The sequence below is a fragment of the Strix uralensis genome, chromosome 21 (genome assembly GCF_047716275.1).
Source record: "Strix uralensis isolate ZFMK-TIS-50842 chromosome 21, bStrUra1, whole genome shotgun sequence".
Lineage (NCBI taxonomy): Eukaryota > Metazoa > Chordata > Aves > Strigiformes > Strigidae > Strix > Strix uralensis.
The window spans coordinates 12580001-12604887 of record NC_133992.1 but is presented as its reverse complement, the minus strand read 5'-3'; the positions used below and the strand labels follow the sequence as shown (position 1 = coordinate 12604887).

At 51.4% G+C, this 24887-nt stretch overlaps 1 protein-coding gene across 5 annotated transcripts in view; it reads right to left on the bottom strand.

Annotated features, from left to right (window-relative positions):
• Window positions 1–687: 687 nt before the first annotated feature.
• PBX3 (PBX homeobox 3) overlaps window positions 688–24887 on the bottom strand; it is a 114106-nt gene continuing 89906 nt past the window's right edge. For 4 of the 5 annotated variants that reach the window (XM_074890935.1, XM_074890936.1, XM_074890937.1 and 1 more), the window contains exons 3-9: window positions 21955–22196; window positions 16048–16238; window positions 13996–14131; window positions 7493–7658; window positions 6141–6253; window positions 5224–5313; window positions 688–2261 (exon numbers count right to left, since the gene is read on the bottom strand). In XM_074890935.1, coding sequence (XP_074747036.1) covers window positions 2169–2261; window positions 5224–5313; window positions 6141–6253; window positions 7493–7658; window positions 13996–14131; window positions 16048–16238; window positions 21955–22196 — 1031 coding nt within the window. In that variant the 3' untranslated portion in view covers window positions 688–2168. The remainder of the gene's footprint in view (window positions 2262–5223; window positions 5314–6140; window positions 6254–7492; window positions 7659–13995; window positions 14132–16047; window positions 16239–21954; window positions 22197–24887) is intronic. The other variant, XM_074890938.1, reaches the window with a different exon arrangement.

Genomic DNA, 24887 nt, shown 5'->3' with positions numbered 1-24887 from the left:
CGCAGCCCAGCCTAGGCTCCAGCCTAGGCTCCAGCCTGGCAAGGGCTGGTAGTAGTGAGCGCTAGCCCTCCTCCTGCCTAGCTACACTAACCCAAGTAGTAAGTAGTTATATTTATCAAAGACCATTTGCTGCAAGTGATTAACGTTAATTTGATTTCCTGTGAGTCAATTTCCTTGAGATATGGTAAATAGGCTATTACCTGTTATTGACCTTTACTTTATTAAAAAGATTTAAAATTAGAATTTATATATATATGTCCTTCCAAAAAAGTTTTTTTAATAAAGAAAAATATTTTTATAATCACATTATACTTGCTAGCTGAGGTTGTCGTTCCAAAGTTAATGTTAAATAAAGACGGTAATTAAGAGTGAATATGATGACGATTTTAAACTCATCTAGAGGACTGACCCCTTCCTTCGCCTCCACTTGAATTTTCGCTCCCGAGCAGAGCAGGTGGAAGCGGAGGCAGGGGCTGGCGGGGCCGCCCGCGGGCGCTGCTCCGGCTCCTGCTCCCTGCCAGGACACACCTCTCCCAGGATTTCCAGTCTCCTCCGGGCAAGAGGGCACGAGGACCTGCTGGTACTTAAAGAAATGCTCAGCTCCTGCTTCGTGACAGCTTGCGCTTCTGGTAGCCTACTCGTCTCCTAGGTCTGACTTAAACTGAGCAGGAAGAAATTACGTCAACGTTTGATCATGAAAGCAAAAAGTTTATTCATGTTTGAAACTACATATAACTACCACGAGGAAGACTTTTCAATCCAGGGTGTAATCCAGTTAGAAAGTAACACGAAACGGTTTAATACATTAGAATCACTGCCACAAATTATTTTCATGACTCAATCAGTTTCAGAATCGCATACAATACAAAAGAGAGAAAGAAAGGGCCCCCTGTTACACAGGGGGGAATATACAGTACTGAATACTGAAGTCTGTATGCATTACAATTAGTTGTTGGTTTTTGCGTGGATTAGTAACAAGATGAAGAACATTCAAAATGTTTCTCAGTATTTACAACAGTTTCACTGTTTTGTGTTAAACCTAAGAACCCATGTTTCCACTTTCGCTTCTTTAAAAGTTGCCAACGCAACCCTGATTCTTTTAAAAGATTACAATGTACATTACATTTCATGGGGAAACAAAGAGTTAATTACAAGATGCCAAAAGATAAGAAAGAGACAAACTACAGCGTGAGTATCGTTCAGAGGTAGTAAGTGAGCACTCTAAGCTACAGAACATGTTGAAAGTCTATTGGTTTGTATGAGTTCGCATGAGGTAATAAAGCTGTGTTTGATTGGTGAGATGTATAAATACTCTTTTGCTACACTATGTACAACACTCCATATGATGGTGCTTTTTTCCTTTGCTTTTTTCCTTTGTTTGTTTGTGGTTTGCTGCCAAGAAGAGGTAACAAATCTTGGCAGGCGTGTGCAGCACCTAGCTCGTACTGTAAAACCCCGGGTCTTGGCTTTCACAGAGATCAGCAGCAAGTGTCTTCATCTCCTAAGAACAACCTACGTCCGGTGTCGAAATACAGAGAGGAGACTCGGGGTCCGGGTAGTTTTAGCAAGAAAAGATCCTCCTGGTTTCCAATCTAATTTGTAAGACAATAGATCACAACAAAACTGTGACGAATAAGGATTCTTAAACACAACCGTTGTTAACCGAAATAACCGAACAGCTCTTTTTATTCCAACTCTATAAGAGATATGAAAAGATTAAACACAATCAAAGTCTGCAATTCATTTCAACTTTCCATGGAAATATGCACAAAGTTAAATTTAGGTGAGGTGTTTCTTTGTGTCTGCTCTTGCTATTGAGGTTAAGCTCGTCCTGTACTTTTACCCTTAAGGCCAAGTAATTGGCAACTGTTAGACCAACATCGTTAAAACTGCTGATAATAAATTATGATAAAATAGTTACAGGGCTATAAACAATGCTAAATCTTGGCCTAATTGGATAAAGTGCTTTTTAACATTGTGTGTTTTAAGTATAAATACAAATGATTATGATACCTTTAAAAAACAGATTTACCAAGTTTTCTAATAAGACAAGGTTTTACAGTAAAGCTGTAGGTGGTTGGCTACAAAAAACTCTTTCCTTTTTCTCCTGTGACTCTGAATGCGCTAATCAAGGCATCTCAGCTCAGGGAAAAAGTGTTGCTAGGAGATTAGTTAGAGGTATCAGAGTGCACACTTCCCGGCCCTTCTGTAGGGGAAGTCACAGAAGATGGAGTAGTTGCGTCCTGCCAGCCTCCATTAGCCTGAAAAGGGAAAAACAATTCAATTGATACAATTATGCATATTAATTATACCATACACTGAAAGTATCAGCCTGGCAAGCCCGCGGTTTGGGGGGAGATGCTCTGGGAAGGAGATTTTCCTACACTCCCTCTGGCTGCAGAATTTGTGAAAGGCAAAAGCCGCAGGTGTTGCGCGAGGGATGCTGAAAGCTCGGCCTGCGGCAGCGCCGAGCCCTCGGCGGAAAGGCAGCTCCGAAACCAGGGGCCGTTCAGCCAGACGTGAGCCGCGACTAGGACTTGGGGATTTCTGCAAAGACCATCCACGCTTTAATGAAGAACATCCCTTTAGCCGACGCTTCGGCCTTTTCCCCTGAGAAGACGAGTCCGGGCAATCCGTGTTTAACCCCCTCGTCTCCCCTCGCTTCCCGGAGTTCGGAATTGCCTTCCTCCACCCGGCAGAGCCCGGGGAGCCTGGGTCCCTGCCAATCCGACTCGCCAGCGCACAGACGTCAGGGCTGCCAGGCGGAAAGGGGCTGCTCGGATCGGTTTTCCAATTATCTCTAAACGCAGCCCCCGTTTGGGACGCCGCTCCGTGTCCCCGCACGCCGCCGGCCCTCACCGCCTCAGACCTGCCTCAGCAGGAGCAGTGCTCAGGAACAAATTTGCCTTATGTCTCGGCCGATCGAGGCAATTGCTGAAATCAATGTCTGATCAAATTTCTGCTGTGGCAGACAGCTTGTCGCTACATATTTTTATGTCAGTCAAGAAGAGGGAGGCGCAGGGCTCGTGAGTTGGGGGAGGCTGAGTGGAAGTGACGGGAAGGCCTCTCCACACAGCCCGCGAGAGCCGCCCCGGCCCCGCGCTCCCGCCGCCCCCGGCCTCGGCAGGGAAAGGTTGGCCTGTGCTAATGTGCTCGGCACGGGCCTCGGCACCACAACCATCGGCGGCCTGGCTCGGCACCGCAGCCTGCGGCGACACCGCGCGCTCTCCCGGGAGGAAGGGGCAGGGGCAGCGATGGCGTCGCGTGGGACCTCCCGGCCTGCCCCGCCGTCGCCCCTCGTCACAGCCAGCCCTCGAGCCCCCGCACCCAGCCTGCCTAGGTTTTACATTAAAAAAAAGGTTCATCTATCACGACGAAAGAAAATGCTTTATGGCTCCAACAGGAGGAGAAACAAGCCTCGGTAATTATCTCCTTTGTAGATGAAAAACAGCAAACAGAGGAGCTCTTATCCTGACAAATTCAAAGGTTCGGGTTTGGCTTCTCTTAAGTAAAATTAACGGCAGCACCAACCTGCAATCGTATCAAGGCTGAAACCTCACCACCCGCCTTAAAATACTCAACTGTTCAGACACAGACTGAAAACGTACAAAATCCTACTCCAAATGCAGAGGCACCGCTGCTTTTTTATTTTTTAAAGATATGAGAATCTACTTAGAGAAAGAAAAACTCTTGTGCAGATATGAGTCTAAAGATATTCCATCTGAAGTAAACATCATTCCTCTTTTATCCAAATTTATAAACAACAAATGTACAATATTTTTACTCAGCTTGGCAGCTGGAGGAGAGGTTGTCAGCAAGCATTCTTTTTTTCAAATAAATTAATCCTTACTCTGGTGGTTTGAGATTATGCACTGTATTATACAACAGTGCCTTATCAGGCCTCATCAGTGAAGATGGAATTCATGTCTGTAAAATGCTGCAGGCAATCACAGTTTCATATTTTATCATGTTGATAAGGATATCGCAAATTCTCTGAAGCATTTCAAAACACTTAAACGAAAAAGGAGAAATGCAACTAAAAGGCTTTTTATATGGTTTGTTGTGGGTTATTATGAGTTATTTATAAACCCAAAAAGAAAGATTTGACATTTCAAATGTAAAAGATTTGAGTATTTAATGGTACTTTTTTCCCTTTACAATTGAACATCTTCAATCACATTTTAAATCATTAATATTTACTCTCATGGCAAGTGGAAACCCAAAAAGGGGGAAAAACCTCCCATTCCCTGTGGCTGCAGCATCTCACACCGGGTCTCCCCGTGTTCCCGCAGGCACCATCTCTCAGCACCCGCATCCCGACCCACAGCGGGTTGTGAAACGCAGGGGCAGCCCCTGGGATGGGGGAGACGGTCGCTGGGCAGGGAACGCCCGACAGTCATTTTAAAGTCCATGAATATGAAGGAAAACAAATGAAAGTCACCTCTCAAGCAAGCACGAAAAGTTAACAAAAAAAATTAAAGCATTAATTGTTGAAGTTGTAAATGTTGTAAAGCAAGCTGGAAATGAAGGATGAAAAGGATCTGCCGTGGAGCCCTCGCCACAGAGGCTGCTGCTGTGGGTGGTATTTCATCCCCGGCTTTCATGCCGACAGAAGAATAGATCTCTGCGTTTATTTATCCTGGCGCCTCGCGCGCAGGCTACGGGGTCCAGCCTGCGAGGGTCTGAGCACTGTCAGACCTCACTGCTTACAGCCAGAGGTAGGACATTTAGCACCTATCACCATCAAGCCTATAATCCCTCAATTTACTAGCATCTGCTTGCCAGACTTACTACTCTCTCCCATTTGGAGTAACAAGGCCAAAAGTACTTCTCAAACAGAGGAAAAATGGGCACCCTTGAAATGGCTAAAAGTATATCAAAAGCACAGTGCTGGTGTCTGATTGCAGGCAATAACAACCACAAGTACGGAGTTATCTGACCATCTCTGTGCGGAGAACAAGAGCCTTCTCACCAAGGCTATTACTTTGTAACTCATAAGGCTGAAAAATATAAAAATTCGAATCACAGTCACAGCCCTAGGAATTTCTCTCTTCTTACATTACCAAGACTCACAGCTGTATCAAGGGCTATTCTGTGGTTCATCCCCAAAGATGCGATATTAAAAAACGCTACTGCAGGAGTAATTAATACATGTATTAATGACTGCATTTACCTGCCACCGTGCTTACGGCTCTCCAAACTATCATTCCCCCAGGTACTCACATTTAAATTATGTGGACTGTACAGTGAATTTCCTCCCAAGCCATCATTGTATCCTCCCGTCTGATTGATAACATGACGCAGGGTATCCACCTTAAAGTAAGGGGAAACAAAATTCATCATTCCAAATCTATTAAAACATCATCACTTACAATAGGCAACATTTTGAATTATGTGAGCCAAAAGGGTTTAGCATCTTCTATGAAAGGCAAATTTATCAATCAAGAATGACTGGCAGAATTTCAACAAATCCTTGCATGTTAAAAACCATACATCTTTGCTTCTCACACCAGCCAAACAACAACTTCCTCACAGCAGTGCATCCTGTAGGTCCTTCTTAAGTGTCTGCAGCAAAGTGCTGTGCATATTTATACGTCTGTATGTGCTTGCATGTATGGGAAGAGATTATGGCGTATATACTGCATCTAAAACATGGAGTTAGCCCTGTCTGAAAGGATTGGAAAAGTGACTGAGAATGAGTTGTATTTTAATAGCTCAGTTAGATGTGTTCTGACATTTAAATAAATGAATAAATAAAAGTTTGTGCAATAAATGAAAGAAAGATGGGTTTTTTAAAAAAAAAAAAGAAAAAGAAAAAAGAAAAAAAAGAAAAGGAAAAAAGAAAGAAAATTCACTGGGTTTACAGTGTCCATGGAAGTCAGACGCACCCAATCCCATTCCATGAGCTCAAGCCAGAGCCGAATGCATTCACAAAGCTTAAAGTTTCAATCAGAAAAAAATCACTCTTTCCTTTATATTTGTGAAATTCAATGCTGGGGTAAGAATAGGTCACATTCAGAAATATGCAGCCTCCACTCTGCAGCGAGGCACAGACCATTGAATAGAGCCAGAGTAAGGTGGAATTTTTAGCCCAAACCCTACCCTGCTAGAAAGGCCCTACTTTGGGGCATTTCTCCTACCTGTGACTGCACATTGGCTCCGACTTGGGACCCCTGGTAAGAATCCCCATTCAGACTCTGCATGTTCATGAACATGTCCCCAGAATTTGGGAGGTTAAAAGAACCAGAAGAACCTGGAAAGGAAAGAGTTAGGTAGCTGAATAACAGAGAGCTGCAAATATATAACCCCAGAGACCTGAGGGCAGGGGAAGGAGAAGAAGACAGGAGAGGAGAAGGAAAGGCAGAGCGCAGCAGAGGGAAAGCTGCCGGCCCTGGCGCAGGGCGAGCTCGGGCCACCGGCCCCCCGCCCACCGGCTCGGCGCCTCCAGAGCCGGTCCCACCGCGCCGCCGCGCTGGGAGAGCCCAGAAGCCCTGTGCGACCTGGGTCAGCTTTTCCCTCTGGAAGAGCAGCCAGTACCACCACAGGCTTTCATGTCGAGAGCTCTCCTCCAGCGGATCGCTTCCTCAGGAGATGCTATCACCAAACTCTCCCAGAAAAACTCATTTTGAGCCTGCGCTTAATGTCTCCTTCAAAAGGAAATGGCTGGCAATTTCTAATTAGCGGATTTATTGCCGTCAGAGGAGGAACCTTTTTCTTACTTTCTTTTGATTAAAGTTTTTTTTTTCCCATGGATCTTTATACCCTTTAAAAGTTGTCTACAACTAAGTCACAGCAAAACTTCACTGTAAATAGTGTCAGACACATCTGTGCTTCATGGAAACCTTCGCCTCTGGAGCCCAAAAAAGCGACTTCCTCTTCACACACTCCCGCTACTAATTTAATGCTTAGATTTGCAAAATGTCAACAACACACTAGCGAGACAATTTTTAAATACTGCAGAAGAACACATGGTAGAGCAACTCCAAAATAAAAGCTGCATCCTTAGATTTCTATATATAATATCAACTCCATTTCAAGCAGCCCAGGGTTTAAACTCTAATTAGTGCATGCTAAAATATTCCTCTATTTTGTTCTTATCTTGACAATAAATTTAACAGCTCTACAAAAACAGACTTGGAGCTCTGTCTCATCCTATTTTATGTTATTTTCACTGAATGAAAGAATGCTTAAAATATCTACGGAAACACTGCCAGCAGCCTGAGCCAGGCAGACGCTACCGCTGCGGGAATTACACGGGCCGCGCTCCGCTCCCCTGTGAGGCCGCGGGAGCTTCCCCGCCGAAGCCGCCGGGACCAGCTACGGCAGCACTCGGCCCACAGCTCCCCGGGCTTGGCACCGCTCCCCGTGCCACGAGTGGGTCTGCGAGGGAGCTGCAGCCTCCTCGGCCCGGCCGCACTCGCTAGGGTGCCATCGAGGGTCTTCCTTCACGGCCTGCCCCTCGGGGTGATTATCGCATGAGCCGGGTACATACCAGAGTTTGGTGTGGTGGGGGAGTTTGTCTGGTTGTTCTGGACGGCCGCGGCCACGGCGTGCGCTGCGGTCACAGCCGTCTTTGCCGCGTAGAGATTGGCTTCTTCCTGGAACTTCCCGATGTTCTTCTTGTACCTGATTCTCTTATTGCCAAACCAGTTGGACACCTGCAGCGGAGAGAGGTGGGAAGGGTGAAGGACACAAAGCGCTCGGCCTGGCGAAGCGTGATCCCTCCCAGATGTCACGTTTGGTGAGCAAGTAGGTGCACCCCAGCCCCCAGCCCCTATCTGCCGGGTACCCCCCTTAACCGAGCAGCAACCGAGGATCAGTCAAATATTACTACGGATGCGAGCGTGATCTGGCTCTGCTCCTGTTGGCAAACCGATGCACAAGGGGTGACTCTTTGATGACAACACATATCCTGGAGCTTGCTGTAGCATTTAGTACAGCATTGTCTCCTACTTCTATGAGCCATTTGTCAACAAAATCAGTGCAAGACCCCGAAAGCTGCTGAAGGGGGACTGAGGTCCGGTTGAGTGAGGGTGAGCAGGCAGCGAGAGCAATTGTTCTTTATTTTTGGGCTGGAACAACCTTGGCAGCCCACTCATAGAATCATGTTTGGTTGGCTGAAAATGAAAGGAATCATATAAATCAATAATGGCTGAAAAGTCACTTTGTCATCTCCCTTTGAAGATACTGTACTGAAGCCAAGATGGCTCACGGGGCACTGACTATTAACCCACGCAGAGGTCACGGCTGGAGCCGCTCAGAAAAGTTCGTGCAATCTTTCTCAGCGGCTTTGTTTAACTTCAGCTGCTGTAACAGAGCTCCTAAATAACAAACCCGGTTTGTAACATGGACGACGGCCAACGCTGCTGAGACAAAAAAGCATCTGCAGCAACACAGAGGTAAAGGGGAGGGGACCAGTAATTACACCAGTGGTTACTGGCCAGGCCTGCAGCAGGGGACCCAGCGCCCGGCAAGGCAGGGGCTGGGGTCCTGCGTGCCCCGGGGCCCCCGCACCCCCACAGCTGCACCCCGCTGTGGGCCACGGCAGCTCTGCGGCACCTCTCGCACCCCCACGCTCCATCCCAGCGCCCAGTAAGGGACCCCACTGCAGGGAGGACACAAATCCTGCTCTATTTCATGTAGCTATAGCTTTTGTTTAAACACAATTAATGAAAAGCCTCTAGCTTTTAACGGCAATACAAAAGGTACCTTATACATTCTGTTCCCTAGATAATACTCCACCGTATTCTATATATTGCACTTAATATTACCTTGTCAGTCAGAGAAGCAATAATACATTAATGAAACCTAGCAAATAATTATTGTGGACAATCAGATTATGCTTTATTAACAGTTTCATAATTGAGGAATCTCTGTACATCAACTGTATTGTCCACGGATGTGTGCGAGACCCCTCTGTTTATGCACGCCCCTGGACCAATCAAACAACAGCCATCACTAATAAAGGTTTATTTAATTCTCACAGTAAAATTTTAATATCACCAGCAGCCTGGGGAAGCCTCAACGAGTGGATTTGCTTGACATCAGATCGTTTCCATTCTGCTAGTCCCAATACTTCTTAATCTTTAATATCAAGGCAATTAAAATTAATGGCCACTCATCCAGAGCCACTGTGGGCAGTGTTTCCTTGACATCAATTGTTTGATGGGATTACCTAGAGGTTAAACTAACAAGCAAGGTTTAATTGGAAGCAATGAGAGGAGCAGCGATCGTACGTTATGTTTAACCCGCATACCACATCTAAAGGAGCATCCAGAAATGTTAAACTATTTCTGAGATTAAAGTGCAGTGTCCGGGGCTGCCCCGGGAAGCCACAGCATCCCTCTGGGGTCGGGCACCCACCGCCCGGGGCCTCCCTGGCGAAGGCCTCTCCAAAGGATTCCAGCTGGATTCTGCGCCGTGGGGCTGTGCCGGCCACCGGCAGCCTCCCCTGCCCGCCGGGCCCTGCCCTCGCTGCCGGCCACAGCCCCCCCGGGATGCTGGTGCTGGGCTGCCCCCGGGCCCCGGCTCCTCGCCCAGCCCCGCGCTCACCCGAAAAATGAAAGTTGCCTCCATCGCGAGCTGCTTCACAACACATTTTTCATTAAAACAAACTATCTCTTCACATAAAAAAACAATGAACATCTTTCTCCTCCTGATCATTGAAGGCCGATTAATTAATTGGGCTTAATTGTATATTACATTTCAAACAATACTGTTGCACTTATTTATCATGTTAATTGCAATGTTAAATAAAAAGACAATAAATTATTACTTAAATCATCAAGATGCCTAACGTGGGATTTGGGATGGGGCAGGCCTGCCTCATGTCTCCGCACTGGCTGATTTCATGGGATAAATCAGTGCTCGTTCTGCAAGAGACACAGCTGACACGAGAGCACCACCGCTGAAATTAGTGAACTACGTATTTATGGATCACGGACATTTTTCCATTGTGTTTCCCAGTGTTCATAGCACACAGTTTGTATTCCACACCTAATCAAGTGGCACAAAATAGAAAATTTTGAAAACCAACACGGCACAGTTACAGTGCATGATCTAAAACTAGGAATTTTACCTCTAGAAACTATTTCATTAAGCTTGCATCTTTTTTTTTTTTTTTCCTTGCTTCCCACATGAAGTCAAGGGGTACGAGCCTGTACATCCGCAGCTCTCCCTGTCAATCTGCTTACAGAAACAGACTCAGAAGCAGCAGGGGCAGGAGGGGCATTGAGAACCAGCTTCTGCATTCTTTCTTTAAAAGAATTTTAAATATATTCCCTTGTCAACCACATCCTTCTTTTGTTTGAAGCAGTGAAAAATTTTATTGCTGTAATCCACTGACATGCTTTCAGCAATGACTATGCCCTTTCTATAGCCAATATGATAGACTGATAGTTGTTCATGACACCCTGAAAGAGGCTCATCTGCAAAAGTATAAAACATCAGCCTCGCAGCCATGGTAAGGGGAGAACAGATGATACAGTTTATCTCCCTCAAACACGTGCTGATCGGGTAGCTCTAAATTACAGCCGACGATGTTCTCTGTTAAGGACATTTTTTTTCCCCTAGAATTACCTTTTCCATACTCTTAAAAATGAAATTGTGCGAGGTGTTCATCTTAATAAATAGTTTGTCTTTATTCTTTTCTTTAAAAACCTTCTCTACATATTATTTTAAACACCGATGTCAAAACTGGAACCATCTATCTCCCATCTGCAACTAAACAATTCTGGGAGACAATTTTCCTTGCAGCTTGGTAAAGCGCTATGGCAGCAAGATTTCCAGTAAACTGCTTAATCTGGGGGGAGGATGACCCAAAACACTAATTAAGTGTTTGAGGGAGAAATGTTCTGCCATGAACCTGCCCCCAGCATTTACAAGGCACTGACGGCACAAGAAAGAAATGCCTTGGATCGTCGTTAGGAGAGACTACAGGGGAAGCCTGGCTCAGCCAGAAAAAGGACAAAGCCTCTTCATCAAACATGAACCACAACATCCAGGAGTTTGGAAAGCCATCCGTTAACTTTGGTTTGGTTTTTGTTTTTTTTTTTTTCCCCTCCATTTTCCAGCTCTTTGCACCTCTGGGGCATTTGTAGCACGGGAGGTAAATAGGGCACGGTGCCAGGCACGGCGATGTCCCAGGGACTCCTGGTCAAGGCTGGAAATATGTGTGCTCAGAGATTTTTCATAAAAGCCCTGTGCAAGGTGTAGCTCAGTCACTCGCTTGGATGCCATTGCTTATCCCATGCGATGCTATTCCTGCCAGTATTTTAAATGACTGCTCAATTCACCCCTGATTTCTGGATTGCATCCTCTGGCTTCTGCTGCCAACCACCACAGCAGTGTGCACCAGGCTATTTTACAGTGCTTGCTCAGAGCTTTTCTGCTAGATGGCCTCAAAAATACATACATTTTTCAGTACAAAGAAAGACAACTCCAGCCCAGTTTGACCTAGTAAATACCAACTAACCCCACAGTCCCGCCGTGCAGCCTTTGGAAGTGCCTTTGAAAATCAAAGATTAGGATATCCATAGTATTCACATTTTCCAGCTGTGACAGCAGATTTATCAGGAACTTAAGCAGCCAGCTGATCACAGGCACTCCCTCTCTCACATACATGCTCCTCTCCCATGAGATGATACATTGCCCCGTTTGCAGGCTTTCCCGTCATCCCGAGGTTTTCTGAGCCATTTATAATACCTTGCCAGAGTGAAGCTGCAGCCCCGGCCCCAAACCCGCAGCCAGCGCCCAGGTCGCGTGGCCGGCGCTGCCCTCGCTCCCGGCTGGAAAACGTCATCCTGCAAAGCCGAGGCCACCGCACGCAGCACTACGGGGGACACCACACAGCTACTGCCGTCGTCACTCAGCCCTCCTAATGGATTCAACCAACAACTAATTCATGCTTGTATCAAATATTAAAGAGACAAACCTATAGTCACGTCACAGCCTCGCTGCTGCCGCTACGTTTTTGGACCATCTGCCTGCCTTTTACTTCGTTCTACAACATATACATTAAGTCTTATCAAACAAATAATTAAGAAATCAGATCTATTAGCACTAGAAGCAATCAGTTATGGCTTCTCAAATGTTCCATCCCATTTCCTTCAGTCACTCCAGCCTTATCTAGATCTAGCTTTTTATCTGTCCACCCTGCGGGATCACTAACTCCTCCTCTGACAGGCACAAAACAGAAAACATCTCTTCAGCAGGTCTGTTGTGCTCTTTACCGTGGAATCTCCCCCAGTTACAATCTCCCAGCAGAGCTGAAGAACTTTGGGTTTCCCCAAGTTTGTGTTGATGGTGTTGCCTCTTCTAACTCCACGGCAGGCTGCCTCGGCTCACGTGGGAAGATTCTTGGACACCACTTACTGGAGGAATCGCTATAAACCACCTCATGCCAAGAGGACTGAAACCAGCAGCAGGACGTAGGGCTGCAGGCCAAGGTGCCCAGGTACTCGTGTGCTCCTGGGCAGCCGCGGGGACGCCTGTGGGCATGGAAGAGCTGCCCAGCAGCCACCAAGGCTGTCCCTGTACCTGCCAGGGCTGCGGTCGCTCGCATGATGCAACAGTGATGGAGGAGTGAGAGGAAACAAGTTTGGTGCTGAATTTCCCCCCCAAAATTCCTGCCCATCACCACAGCCACTCATAAATGGACCGAGAGAAGCTGTCCCCATCCCCATCCCTTGCCTTCCCCTGGCACCGGCGCTTCCCACCCCGCCCAGAGCACGGACGGCACAGCGTGCCGAGGGACGAGCATGGCACACACGTGGCTGCTGGCCCCTCGTGTCGGGGGGCAGTCTGGCTGGGGCTGTACTGAGGGTGCACCCAAAGTCAATGAAGTGATATCAGATCTGGGGGAGCTGGGCAGCCGTTCATCTGAAAGTCTTCAATAAGTGCCTGAATTTTTCATGCATTCAAGGGAGACCTATAAAGTAAATCTCAACTCAGGTCTTAATTATAAAGCTAAAGGTTGCATTGCTAATAATGCCAATACTGCAGCCTGCAATCATTAATAGTTAACACATTCGCCGCAGGCATTGCTCCTCTAAAGGACCTGAAATATTGATAAGTGCAGGCGCTGGAGCTGGGAGGAGACGGCACGCCGGCCCTTGCAGCAGGCAGAGGGGTGGCTGGAGAACTTGGGAACTGCTGCTGAGTGTTCCCTGCCACCCAGGTGCAACCTTCCCTGAGCTGCAGGAACCAGATTTGCTCTGGGAACAATTTGGTTTTCTAGCAAACGTCCAGGCCACAAAGAAATGCAAAGTGTTGGTTTGCTTTTCAAGGTCTCTGGTGAAGGAAAGCTCGACAGAGCAGTGCCATCGGCCTGAACATCGCTGCAGGTGTCCTCTGGCCTGTACAGAAAGCAGCCATAGCCAGCGACACTGTGTGTTTCCGATTAGGGAGATGCTGGCTTTCTTGCATTAACTTCACAGTAACATCTGTTATATGTGATAAAAGGAGAAAACCTGCCTAATACATTTTTGCTACAGAGAAACCACTCGTGTCACTTCAGTATATCGAGAGGCTGAATTTCTGTCTGGCTCAGAAAAAAAAACTTCAAGCAATCAAAGAAATTTTGATCTATAGAGATAGATTATATGTTTGTCAATAAACTGGCCTTCCCCTGAAATAATGGTAAGTTGTAATGAATTCCTAAGTCAGTAAGGTTGAGCAAGGAATCGTACTGCACAGGGAGAAAGCTGAGGGTGCTAACCTTACAGCCTTTGTATTTCTATCTTCATACACACACTTCTTACCCCCCGCCACCGCAGGCACGCTGCCTTTCCTGCGCAGTTTAGTCACATTCCCTCACCCTGCTGAACATTACAGCAGTCAGCGATGCCAGCCTGAAGGGATGACGAAGGGCAGGGAGGGGCTCCACGCCGCACACTCCTGCTGAAGCACATCCCGGGACCCGGAGGGGGCCGCAGCTTCGCGAGGGGAGCAGGAGGCCGAGGCACTGCCTGGGGCCTGCACCCACCCGCTGCTCACCTGCGATACTGTGATGCTGCATTTCTTTGCCAGCTCTTCTTTGGCTTCTTCACTGGGGTAGGGGTTACTGAGGTGGGAGTAAAAATATTCGTTCAAGATTTCTGTGGCTTGTTTACTGAAGTTACGCCTTTTCCGTCTGAAACGAGAAAAACAAACCACGGCTGTTCTTCCAGATGCACGCAGGGCTCTGGCGGGGTCAGCTGGGGTGGGAGCGACCCCTGTTCCACGTGTCCGTGCTGCAGCACGCAGCAACACAAACAGCACCATCTCGGTAGCCCTGACCCCTTTGGGGTAGCCCATGGGAGCTCTGGGTGGTGGGCTACAACACCCACGTCTGGCCATTCAGGGACCTGCCTCTGCACGGGGTTTCATCCCGCGGGTGCACGGACCCCGCTGCGTGCCGCGGCAGAAAACACGACGAAGCAGAAGGCGAGGCAGGGCGCTGAGCCGGGCCCTGGGAGCCCCCTCCTCACCCAACCCCAGGCTGGACCCTGCTGCTAAACCGCCCTGCGCTGAGGGCGGCCTAACGCACCTCCTTCCCTTTAGCAGCAGGTCAGCCGCGGCTCCCGCACACGGCGCAGGACGGGGCGGCCCCGCTGCTGCGTCCTTGCTGTGGAGCTAATTGGCTTCTGTGGGCGAGTGGCTTTTGGGGCTCCGCGAGGGACCCCCACCTGTAGGGCTGAGGGGGGCCCAGGCTCTTGGGGACAGGTACCGAGGCGTGCGGCCCCGCAACCTGGCCGGAAAGCGAAGCCTTTCGGCAGCGCCTGCACAGCTGCGGGGCCTTGCCTCCGAGCCCACGTCAGCCCCTCTCCTTCTCCCCAGAACACCCTCCCGAAAGCACGGGTTAAACATTTCCTTCCGAGCTCCCTTCCCCTCAGGGCTGGTTGCAATCAAACTGCCTGCGCCCGAGGCCAGCAGGCAGCCGAGCGCAATCCCCAGCGCTCTCTTCCAGCGGTATCACGATGCTGCTAACTACGCTGTATCCTGGAGCAGGCAGGCTCTCTCCCCAGAGCTATGTTTATCTCATTACTGTGCTTCCGCTCATTTTGCCTTATTTACCTTCCTCCTTTTTAAAGAAATCACTTTAAAATGTGCATCTGCAAGCTTTACCTTTTGCAGTTACTGGAGCTCTCCATAGACATTTCCTCCAACTGTTTGTAATTACCCTAATTTGCCACACCTGCCAGTGACCTCCTTGTTAATAAAATTATTTTGCTCTTGTTTAGCTCCTCACAGCTTTCAGGTGTGAAGCATGAGCTAGCTGCTGAGGGGAGGCTCTGCGTGGTGCCTGCTGCTCCTCCCGGCTCTGCCAGCTGCCAGGGTCCTGCTCTGCGGAGGGGAGCCCCGCCGAAGGGCTGGGGCTGGGGCCCGACACCCCAACTCACCAGGGCTTCCAAACAATTCTGGCTGTGCCTATAAACCCCCCTAAGCCCCCTCTGCCTGCTTCCTCGCAGCCCGCCCTGGGGGCCGGGGGCTGTGCTGGCTGTGAGGGTTCGGAAGGGGCTGCCTCCTCCCACGCCCCGGCCAGGCGACAGCTTGTTGGGAGACGGGCCAGCAGATCTGGCTTTCGGCAGCGTCGTCGCCCGTCCTACCTCGGGTGCACGGCTGCTCACCCGGCGTCAGCCGCAGCCCCTGGGCACGTCCCTCCCAGGGAACTCGGCTCGTCCCTGGCGGGGTCAGCGTTTTTGCGAGGTCGGCCTTACGCTGCGAGCCATCGGCACCGGCAGCTGTTTAAATAACTGCCGGGGTGACATCAGCGCTTTGCACAAACCCCACGCGACTCCCAGACAAGTGGGGTAAACAAGCAAGCATCGGGTGAACAAGCCTTATCTTTGCTCTAAAATATGGAGAACAGACACTGCTGTTTGTGAAAGCTCTGTACAGGAAACCCCTCTTCCACAGCGGCTGCTGGGTGAAGGACGAGGGCCCTGGGCTTGTGCTGGGGCAGAGCAGCCTCTCCCAGCGGGTCCCAGCCGGGCCAGGCTCGCCTCGTCCTGCCCAGCAATCGCCCCTTCCCCCCAGAAAGAGCCGGGGCACTCGCCTCTGCCTTACCTGGCATCGAGGAACCTTGATCTTAAAATCATTACTGCTTCACAAGTACTTTGTTTGAGCTGCATCTGGATGGAGCTGAATTTTCGATGAATGATGCCCACCATCCTTTCAATCTCCTTGGGAGAAATGGGACGTGTCCGGCTCTGTTCTCTGAGAAGGTTCATCACATGTGTGGTAAATTCATTACACGCCTGTGAAGGAAGGAGAGGCTTAGAAACTGGTTTGTGCTGTTCCGCAAGGACACAAGTGCGGGCCTGGCTGTTGGGAGGGGCCGGGGGACCCTCGCGTGGCCCCATCCCCTCCACACGCGCACGGCTGCGGGAGCTGGTCACACACACCATGTCCGTGAGCCCCCGCGACTGCGAGCCGAGCAACCGTGCCACAGCTCCTTCCACTTGTCCCCTTCAACATCCCCGTGTCCCCAGCCCGGCCGCGACGGAGAGGAGAGGCTGGGATCGGTGTGTGTGACAGCTGCGGGCAGGAGGGGGATGTCAGCGGGGACTCAGCAGCCCAGTGAGCAAAACCTGGGGAGGGCTGCGGGTCCCGCAGCCCACGAGCCACGGGCGAGCCCCCCGCACCAGCGGAGCAGCTCCAGACCCTCCCAGGGCTCCGTGGCCTCAGAGGGGGGTTTCAGCAAAGCCGTGCCCAAGCCTGGCCCACGCCACGCTGCTGAGGCACCGAAGGAGGAAAGGCATGACGAGCCATCAGTTATCAGTCCCAGACCCCGCAGGTGACCGGACACGGTGACAGAAACTTCTCCAGGTTGCACCATCGCCAGCCGCCACCTGATCGGAGCCACCGCACGCCGTCACGCTGGCATCCCGGCTTCCCCCACGCAGGCTGGGAGCTGCCACGAACTCCGCTGATTTATGTCTCCCTTATCTCTTTCAAAAACAAACCCCGGGACTGCCGGCTGCTAGGCAGAGCTGTGTGGTGGCCACGGGGCTAATCCCTTCCCAGGGGCCAGCCTGGTTTTCGAGCACATTTTGGGCACCAACCCACCCCCGTCCTGATGGAGCCCCGGGGAGCGCAGAGGGGCCGGGTGCTGCACTGGCCTCAGCAAACAGCTCCCTGCTCCCCGAGCCCTCATCAGGGGATGTGTGCGAGGCTGACGCAAGGGCCGCCCATCGTAACGCACCGCGGGGCTGCGACCGCAGCCAAGGAACGCCACAGGATTTTGCTCTCGTGCATCTAATGTAAGGGGCGACGATCACGACGCTCAACAGCCAGTAAATCACGCAGAGGAAACACTGCAAGTACCTCGTCCAGACCCTACGTTACATATTTGACTGTAGCTCCCCTTCTTCCTCTAAAGCCAGGGTGACAAATATCTGCGTAATTTGTCTGACAACTACATTTTCAGGGATTCTCCTATATTTCAATAGATTGTGCGAGGGAAGGAGTTAAAAGTGAAAAGTTTATGCATCTAAAAACTCATAATTTCCTATAACATTTGCTGAACGTCTCACAACTTATTAAGTGAAGCCATCTATGAATGCAAATGCTGATTAGCAATTTGGCAATAGCCCAACATTCGCAGAATTCACATAGCTTTTCTTTAAACCAGTAGTTCATACATGATTAATTAGAACATCTCATTTATGTAGTGTGCACTTTAGCTCATTACTCTAAGTAAAATTCGTTAAGTATTTACATTTAGATAATTAAAATCTGGGTACACCCTTAAGAAAGATGCATACACTTCAGGCAAAGTGATTTTTTTTTTCTTTACACTACTGAAAGTAAATTACAGGCTAATTTACATCCTTGCAGCGCCCGTTTGGAGGCAGCGCTCCGGCGAGCCTCCGCAAGAGCCTCTGTGCAGACGCCCTTCGCCTGCCATCGCTGAGCACGACGAGGTCACGGTGCCACGGAGGCTGCGCCAGCTCACCCCACTGCTCCACACCAGCTCAGCACCTCTACACCAGCTCAGCACCTCCACACCAGTTCACCACCTCTATACCAGTTCACCATCACTCTACACCAGCTCCGCACCGCTCCCCACCAGCGCAGATGCGACAGCTCCTCCCGCCAGCGGCCGTTTCCTGCCTTTCTCAAGACTTTCTGAGCTCCAGGTTAAGGAGTTTGACACACGTCATCCTCTCTTCCCATCTGCATATTTTCTTTCTTCCTATTTTGACATTTCAGGCAGCAAAGCTTGCGGAGGTGACCAGCTGCCGTCCCCTCTCGCCACGCCGAAGAGATGGGGACACTGCCCTGAGCACCCCTGGTCACACTCCTCTTGCCCAAGGAGGGCAGGAGTTCTCCTGGTGACCCGTTTCTCCTCCTCCCATCCCAAAGCTTCGCCCTGTGCCAGCGCAGGCCCGGCACGGACGAGCCCCCCCCCTGGGAAGCACAGCGGCCTCGCCATGAGCCGGGAGGCAGCCGGGCACCGGTGCCTGCTCCCACTGGCATCACCGCACCGCGATGGTGTCCTCCCTGCGCGCTGCCTGCTGCGCTGCCTGCACAGCCTTAGCACGCCCAAGGTCGGGCTCAGCCCTCCAACCCATGGCAAAAGCACCAGCTTTGGCTCCCCCAGAAAGCGATGCACAGGGGCAAGGTAACGCAGGCACCGAAATGCAGCAACTCCCTCCCCGAGACAAGAGAGCGGCTCTGACTGTCCCAGAGATAGAGTGAACCCAGGGACTTGGCACTGAAAGAACATTTCAAGACACAACGTCTTGCCATGTGCCCCCTTGTTTGCAGACGTGGGAAATCCAGTTTTAAAACAAAATAAAAATGGCAACTGTTGCATTAAAAATATTTTCAGATGTGTCTTTTCTATGAGAAATATTTCTCCACATATATAGTATCAAAAATTGGACGTTTCAAAGCTAAACTGAGTTTCTTGCTTTCAAGAAGCAAAAATCTTTCCTCGAATTTACATGAATTGCTTGATGAGACTTCGTTTGGTTACAGCTACTTAGGGAGCCTGGTTTTAATTTATCTTCACCAGCACCTCCCATCTGCAGAGCTACTTCAGTGCAGCAGAGTGGAAGTAAGCTCAGAAGACTCTGACGCTTTGTCTTGTTTTCTCTTGTTTATTTATAGCGTCCGAGCTACTTGATCCCTTTTTCAGGACTATTTTTCAGGCCTCTGCTTGGTGCCCGAGACATTATTAATAATGTCAGGTTATAAGTGATGGCCTTGTTAACCTGCTCAGAAACCTTGTAGGAGTGGGGATGCTCCAGCTAGCCTTAATGCTTCATCAAGACTCCTCAGACGAGTGCAAGAAAAAGAGAGGAAATGGCCCAAAACAGTCTTCAGGGGCACGGTGCCAGTCAGCTCTCCGTGGGGCTGCTGGTGTCTTCCGAGCAGTCACACTTCACCCCAATTTGGGGTGAATTCAGTAGACATCTGTGAACTCAGGAAGCAGGTTCCCAGCTGCTCCAGGAGGCCTGGGACCCTTACAGTACTTTTGCCTACAGCAAAAAATGTATTTCAGTGTAATTATAGAAGATAGCTTTCAATATGTCATCTCTACTACAGTAGCTGTAAATTATGGAAGGAGCTGCCTGTGTACGGCCATTTCTCCCGGCGCACGGCAAGGGGAGAGCTGTGTGATGGCGTGACACACTTTCCATTTCTCTTTTTTTTTTTTTTTTCTGAGCACATTCCCCAAACTGGCAACAAATATCAGGATCAAACTCTGCCTGGAAAGCGTCTCCAGGAAGCTGCTCTGGTTCCTGCTGCCGGCTGCCGCGGGGCCGCGGGAGCTCCTGCACCGGGAGGGAGCTGGCAGGAGCCGCTCCCCGGCGCGGGCACCCACCTCTCCGGAACCTGCAGCTGCCAGAGGCCGAGACGCGAAGCCCTGGCTGCCTCTCGGCTGCGGGGATGGGCACGGCGGTGAGCCAAACCTGCAGGAGACGGTTTGCTGCAAGGCTGGGGAAATGATCGTCTTTCTGTAGAGCAGACGGTGCTGGGTGTCAGGATCAACAGGGACATGGAGAGGTTTTGGAGCAGCTCCACTGCGCTCTCCCTCTCCCAGCAGCTCTGGAGCATCCTCCAAAGTTTCCCATGGGGTGGACGGACGGCTGTGTCGTTTCAGCCGAAACCTTTGTAAATGGAGCTACAGGGATAAAAATGCTGCTGCTGCTGCCCCCCAGCACTGAGCTTGTGGGAGTCAGGGGGCACTGGCCAAGAAACGGCTGCAGGCCCTGACCTGCCGCGGCCTCGGCCCCGGCCCTGCCTCCCGCCGCTGTCCCCGGGTGTTTACGCGACATGTCCCTGCCGGACGGTGCCTGTTCACCCCCACCGTGGCGCTACAGCTGCACACTGGGGCCCTGCGGAGCCCCAGGGTCCGTGCACGACATGGGGATCCTTGGAGCAGGGGGTTCGTTTGAGGCAGAAATGGAGATTTGCACAAAGACCCCGCCAGCCCTCTGCTCAGTTATTTGCTCACTACAACAACACAGTGAAAGAGGCAGCACAGATGAGGCCACACCATGACACTGGCACCACGGTCCCCCAGCGTCGGCAGCGGGATGCTGTGTGGACTGGGCAGGTGGGCACCACCCCCCCAGTGCTCCGCCATGCCCCACCAGTGCCCCACCAGCGCCCCACACCCCCTCCCCACCACCCCATCGCCTCTACCCACTGCTGGCGCCCGGCAGGTGCCGGTCAGCTGTGGGGCACAGCCTGTCGCAGCCCGTGCCTTTGTTTCTGGTGGCACAAAAAAGCAAAGCAAAGCAGCCAGAGACCTTTCGGAGGGTCTTTGCATGAAAAAAAAGGGGAAACTCTACAATCAAGCGTCACGGAGGCACCCAGGCCCCGTTTTACGCCGGCGAGGCAGGGAGGGGAGCGTGGCGAGGCAGAGCACGGGGGCTGGGGGATGAGCTGGGCAGCACGGTGCTGCTCTTCTCCTCACCCTCGCAGTCTGAAGTGTTTTATCACTGCCTCCACGTCTCTTTTGTGGTTTTGGTCTGTGCAGCCCGGTGCTGTGCCGTGACGGGCTGGGGGCAAGTGCAGGACTTCCCCGGCTCAGCTCAGAAACCACCGGCTGATGAGGTTCGCTGAGCTGATTAGGCTGAGGGTTTACAAGCTTTATTAGGGCACCTCTGGGAAGGGAAAATGAAGACATCGCTTGAGGCTTGCGAGGGCCAGGGGTCTCGTGTCATTCCTCCCTTCCCCGTCTCCTTTGATGTTGTTGTGCCTCGCAAAACCAGAAAAGAGAGGAGGCAGAGGGGTCTCTCCCACGGGTTCCAGAGAAACCAGCCCCACCCCCCGGGCAGGAGCCGCGCTGCCAGCAGCTCACGGCAAACGCTCCCGGTGCCACCGGCACCACAAACGCGGCGGGTCACCAGGTCTCTGCAGCACGCTCTCCGCTCCGGACAACGACACCGAGTGCCGGTGTCCGCCCGACCCGGGATTCCCGTATTTCCCCTCTGCAGCGGCAGCTCCCGAAGCCCCAACCAGGCGCTGTGCCGGTGCCTTGCCTCCCGCTCCCTCGCCAACCCGCCTTGTGCCGGAGCCTCCCGCCGCCTGTGCCGGGGGCCCGTGGGCTGCAACCAGCATGGCCTCGCCGGCCCGTGCTCCCCGGCCTGCGCCAGACCCAGCCTGGCGACGCTTCATCACGGGGTGTGACAGCGGCACCGAGCGACAGACAACTCTCCTCCTCAATCCCTCTCCGGGCTGCCTCGAAGGGGAGAAACACGGGCGCGGGCGTCGCTTTTATGCAGTTACAGACAACAGAAAACACTCAGGCATGCAAGACATGCGTCCCGGGTCCAGCGAGCGGCTCCTCGAAGCCCGACGGCCTCCCGTGGCATCACGGCCCTTTACGGGGGAGAGGGTGGGGAAGGGGAGGAGGGGATGTGGTCCGGAGCTGGGCAGCGGCGGGCGCTGGAAGCGGAGGTGCAGAGGAGAGCAGCGGCAGGTACACGTACAACTGAGAGGCTGATGTCTGACCTGTTCATATTTCTCCAGCTCTGTGTGATAGATTTGTCTGATCTGGGTCAATTTGGCTCTGTAATCTGAGTGTTCAATAGAGTTATCTGAAGACCCTCCAGAGGCTGCTGCGGCTGCAGCTGCTGCCGCCGATCCCCCACCTTTCTCCGGACCTGAGACTCCTTCTGCCAGAAGCATATTGTCTAGTCTCATTAGCTGGGGATCGGGAGGGTCTTCCTCCTGGGCTCCTCGGATGCTCAAACCTTGGGCAGAAAAGAGAGAACAAGAGAAAACACAGTCAGTATTTCTCGCACCCACCCGGCCGCTGCCCGCTCGCCACACGCCTGCGAGGAGCCCTCCTGCCCCGCGGGGCCCAGACCTGCCCACGGCCCTTCCTCGCCCTGCGGGGGTACCCGAGCGGGCACCCTCCTCCGGGCAGGCCCCGGGAGCCGTACGGAGCCATATGGGAGCCTCTCAGTTCCCAGACAGAGCAGGGACATCTCCGCGAGGCTTTAAAGGGCCCCGCAGAGTTTGTAAACGCTTCACTGTGAGTATTAAAGGAGTAACACGCCTTCCGTGGCTTTCCAAGACAGCCAAATCTATGTAAGGCTGGCACTATCCTATACAATATATCACTTTGATGCAAGACTGTGTGGTAAAAGTAAGTGTATTATTTATTTGGAAATAATTGATTTGCTTCTCATTTCCTTCCAAATGGATCTAAACACACGTTACCCTTATGGAGACGTACACCACTGGATTCCACCCCTCCTAGGAGGTCCGAGCCTTGGTTTGAAAGGCCTGGGGGAAAAAGCTGCCCCTCGCTCCTCCACTACAGGAGGCTTCAGGCGAAAAGCGGGGAGGTGCCGTGGCTCCCACCAGCACAAATCCCGTGGGCGCAGCCATGTCCACGTGTGCCCATGGCCTCTGTCCACACAGGTGGAGCTGGAATTTCCCATCAGGGGAGGGAAACGGTGGAGACAGAACTGGGAGCGTCACCTCGGGAACGGCGGCTGCGGGAGTGGGGTGCGGGGGCTCCGGCGGGCAGACAAGAAGGAATTAAACTGCCCCTCGCTGTGCAGGGATGTGGCTGCTACCGCGATGCCGGGATACTGAGTTTAAATGTGTTTAAAATCACCGGTGCTCTTGCACTGCATTGTTGGGAACAACATTTTAAATCTAATTTTTGTTTTAAATCGAGAATTTCCAAAGCGATGCTCAGTCAGCAATCTTTTCCACGTCCTATAGATCAAGGCTGACAATTTGTAAGTTTAATCAGGTCACGCAGGCATGGTGCCAAGCTGTTATCAACAGTGCCGAAAAGAAAGTTTAAAAATAATTACAGTAGTACAAAATTCACTAGAGCCGTGGCTTCTGGAATCAACATTTCCATTAGCGATGTAACGCAACCATGTACATCCCAGCCCAATTAACCTCTTTAGATCTATTTAAGAGCAGGTATTGTGCTCTGGGTAGAGCGGGTCCCGGGGGTCTGCCGCTGGCACCCCGCGCCCGCCTCGCTCCTCGCAGCGCGCCGGCTCCGCGCGGCCTGTGCCAGGCGCGGCAGCACCATCCGCAGCGGCCGTGAGCACCAGCAGTGCTGCTTTTGGAGCAAGACGGGAACAGCCGCCGCCGCTCCTGTGCAAACAGATCCCACCCTCGGCGTCCCAAACCCCCCGCGCAGCGGGACATGACCCCCTGACCAGCCAACCTTCCAGACCCAAGGAAGCACAGCATTAATTTTGCTCTAAAATACACATTTTAAACCTGTCACCTTCATTTAAAACTGTAATTCCATATAATTTCATGGGAATAATAAAAATGTCTCATCAACTCTTTAAGTTATTTCTGTTGCCTGTTCAGAGGTCCGCAGATGAGCACGGTTTGACAACACCACGCATCGTCCCAGCACGCCCCCGGGCTGGCACACGCGTGTCGGGGACAGCCTGGGCGCAGCTGGGCCCACCCGTGCACGTGGCCGGGGAGGGCGATGCTGTGCTCGGGGGTCCCCGTGGCGGGAGGGGTGGTGGTCCCCGGCGAGGGAGCCCTGCGCCCACCCCAGCCGGGGCAGGACCACTCTGCCCCTCGCGCCCCGGGGACTCCCGGGCCCTGCGGAGCTGCTACCGCAGGATGATTTCTCTGTGATGTTCCGGTGAGCCGTTCCTCCTGTTTATCTTATTCCTCCTCTGCTCTGGTGACAGCCTGTTTAACAACGCTCTGGTTTTAATCCACTCCAGCTCCTGTTCCTTTCTCACGAATGATTTCTACTGTTGTTTCTCCTTTTTGCTTCTGGACCGTTTCTCAGTCCGTGTTTCCTGTGCTCTGTTCCAGCTGGTTTTCCCCAGCTGCATTACTGCTGTGAACTCATCCACCCTCCCGGTACCACAGCAGCAGTCCCACTCCGCTCCTCTAATGCTGTGAGATGCCAGGCCAAAATCTGCAGTAGAATAATTTGGTACAGTTACTGCGATTTCTGCATCATTTACTTCCACCAACAGGCCAAAGATTAAAGAGCTTTGTCCAAAACGACACTATCCATCCAGACTTAAATTAATATTCAAAATCCCCAACCCTTCTTGTATAAATATGACAAAGGACAGCAAGTGTTCCCCAAGGTTTAAATGCAAACGCTGACGTCTGCGCTGGAGACTGAAGGAGCCGGTGAGAGGCCCTGAAGCACAAGAGGAAGAAATGCAGCAGATAAGGACAATGACGAAGCCACTAAGGTGTCTCGCACGCAACCCCAGCGCGTATCTCCGGAGCTGGTGACAGAGGGGCTGGCATTTTGTGTTCATCTTAATATTAAGTAACGCTCCCGCATCCCAAGCATCCAGTCCCGAGCGCGAGCCTGCGACAACCCACAGACAAAGGAATGACAAAGTGTGTGTGTGGGGATATAACATTTATTTTGCCCCTGAGTGAGACGCATCATTCATTTGAATGGCAAAGCCACA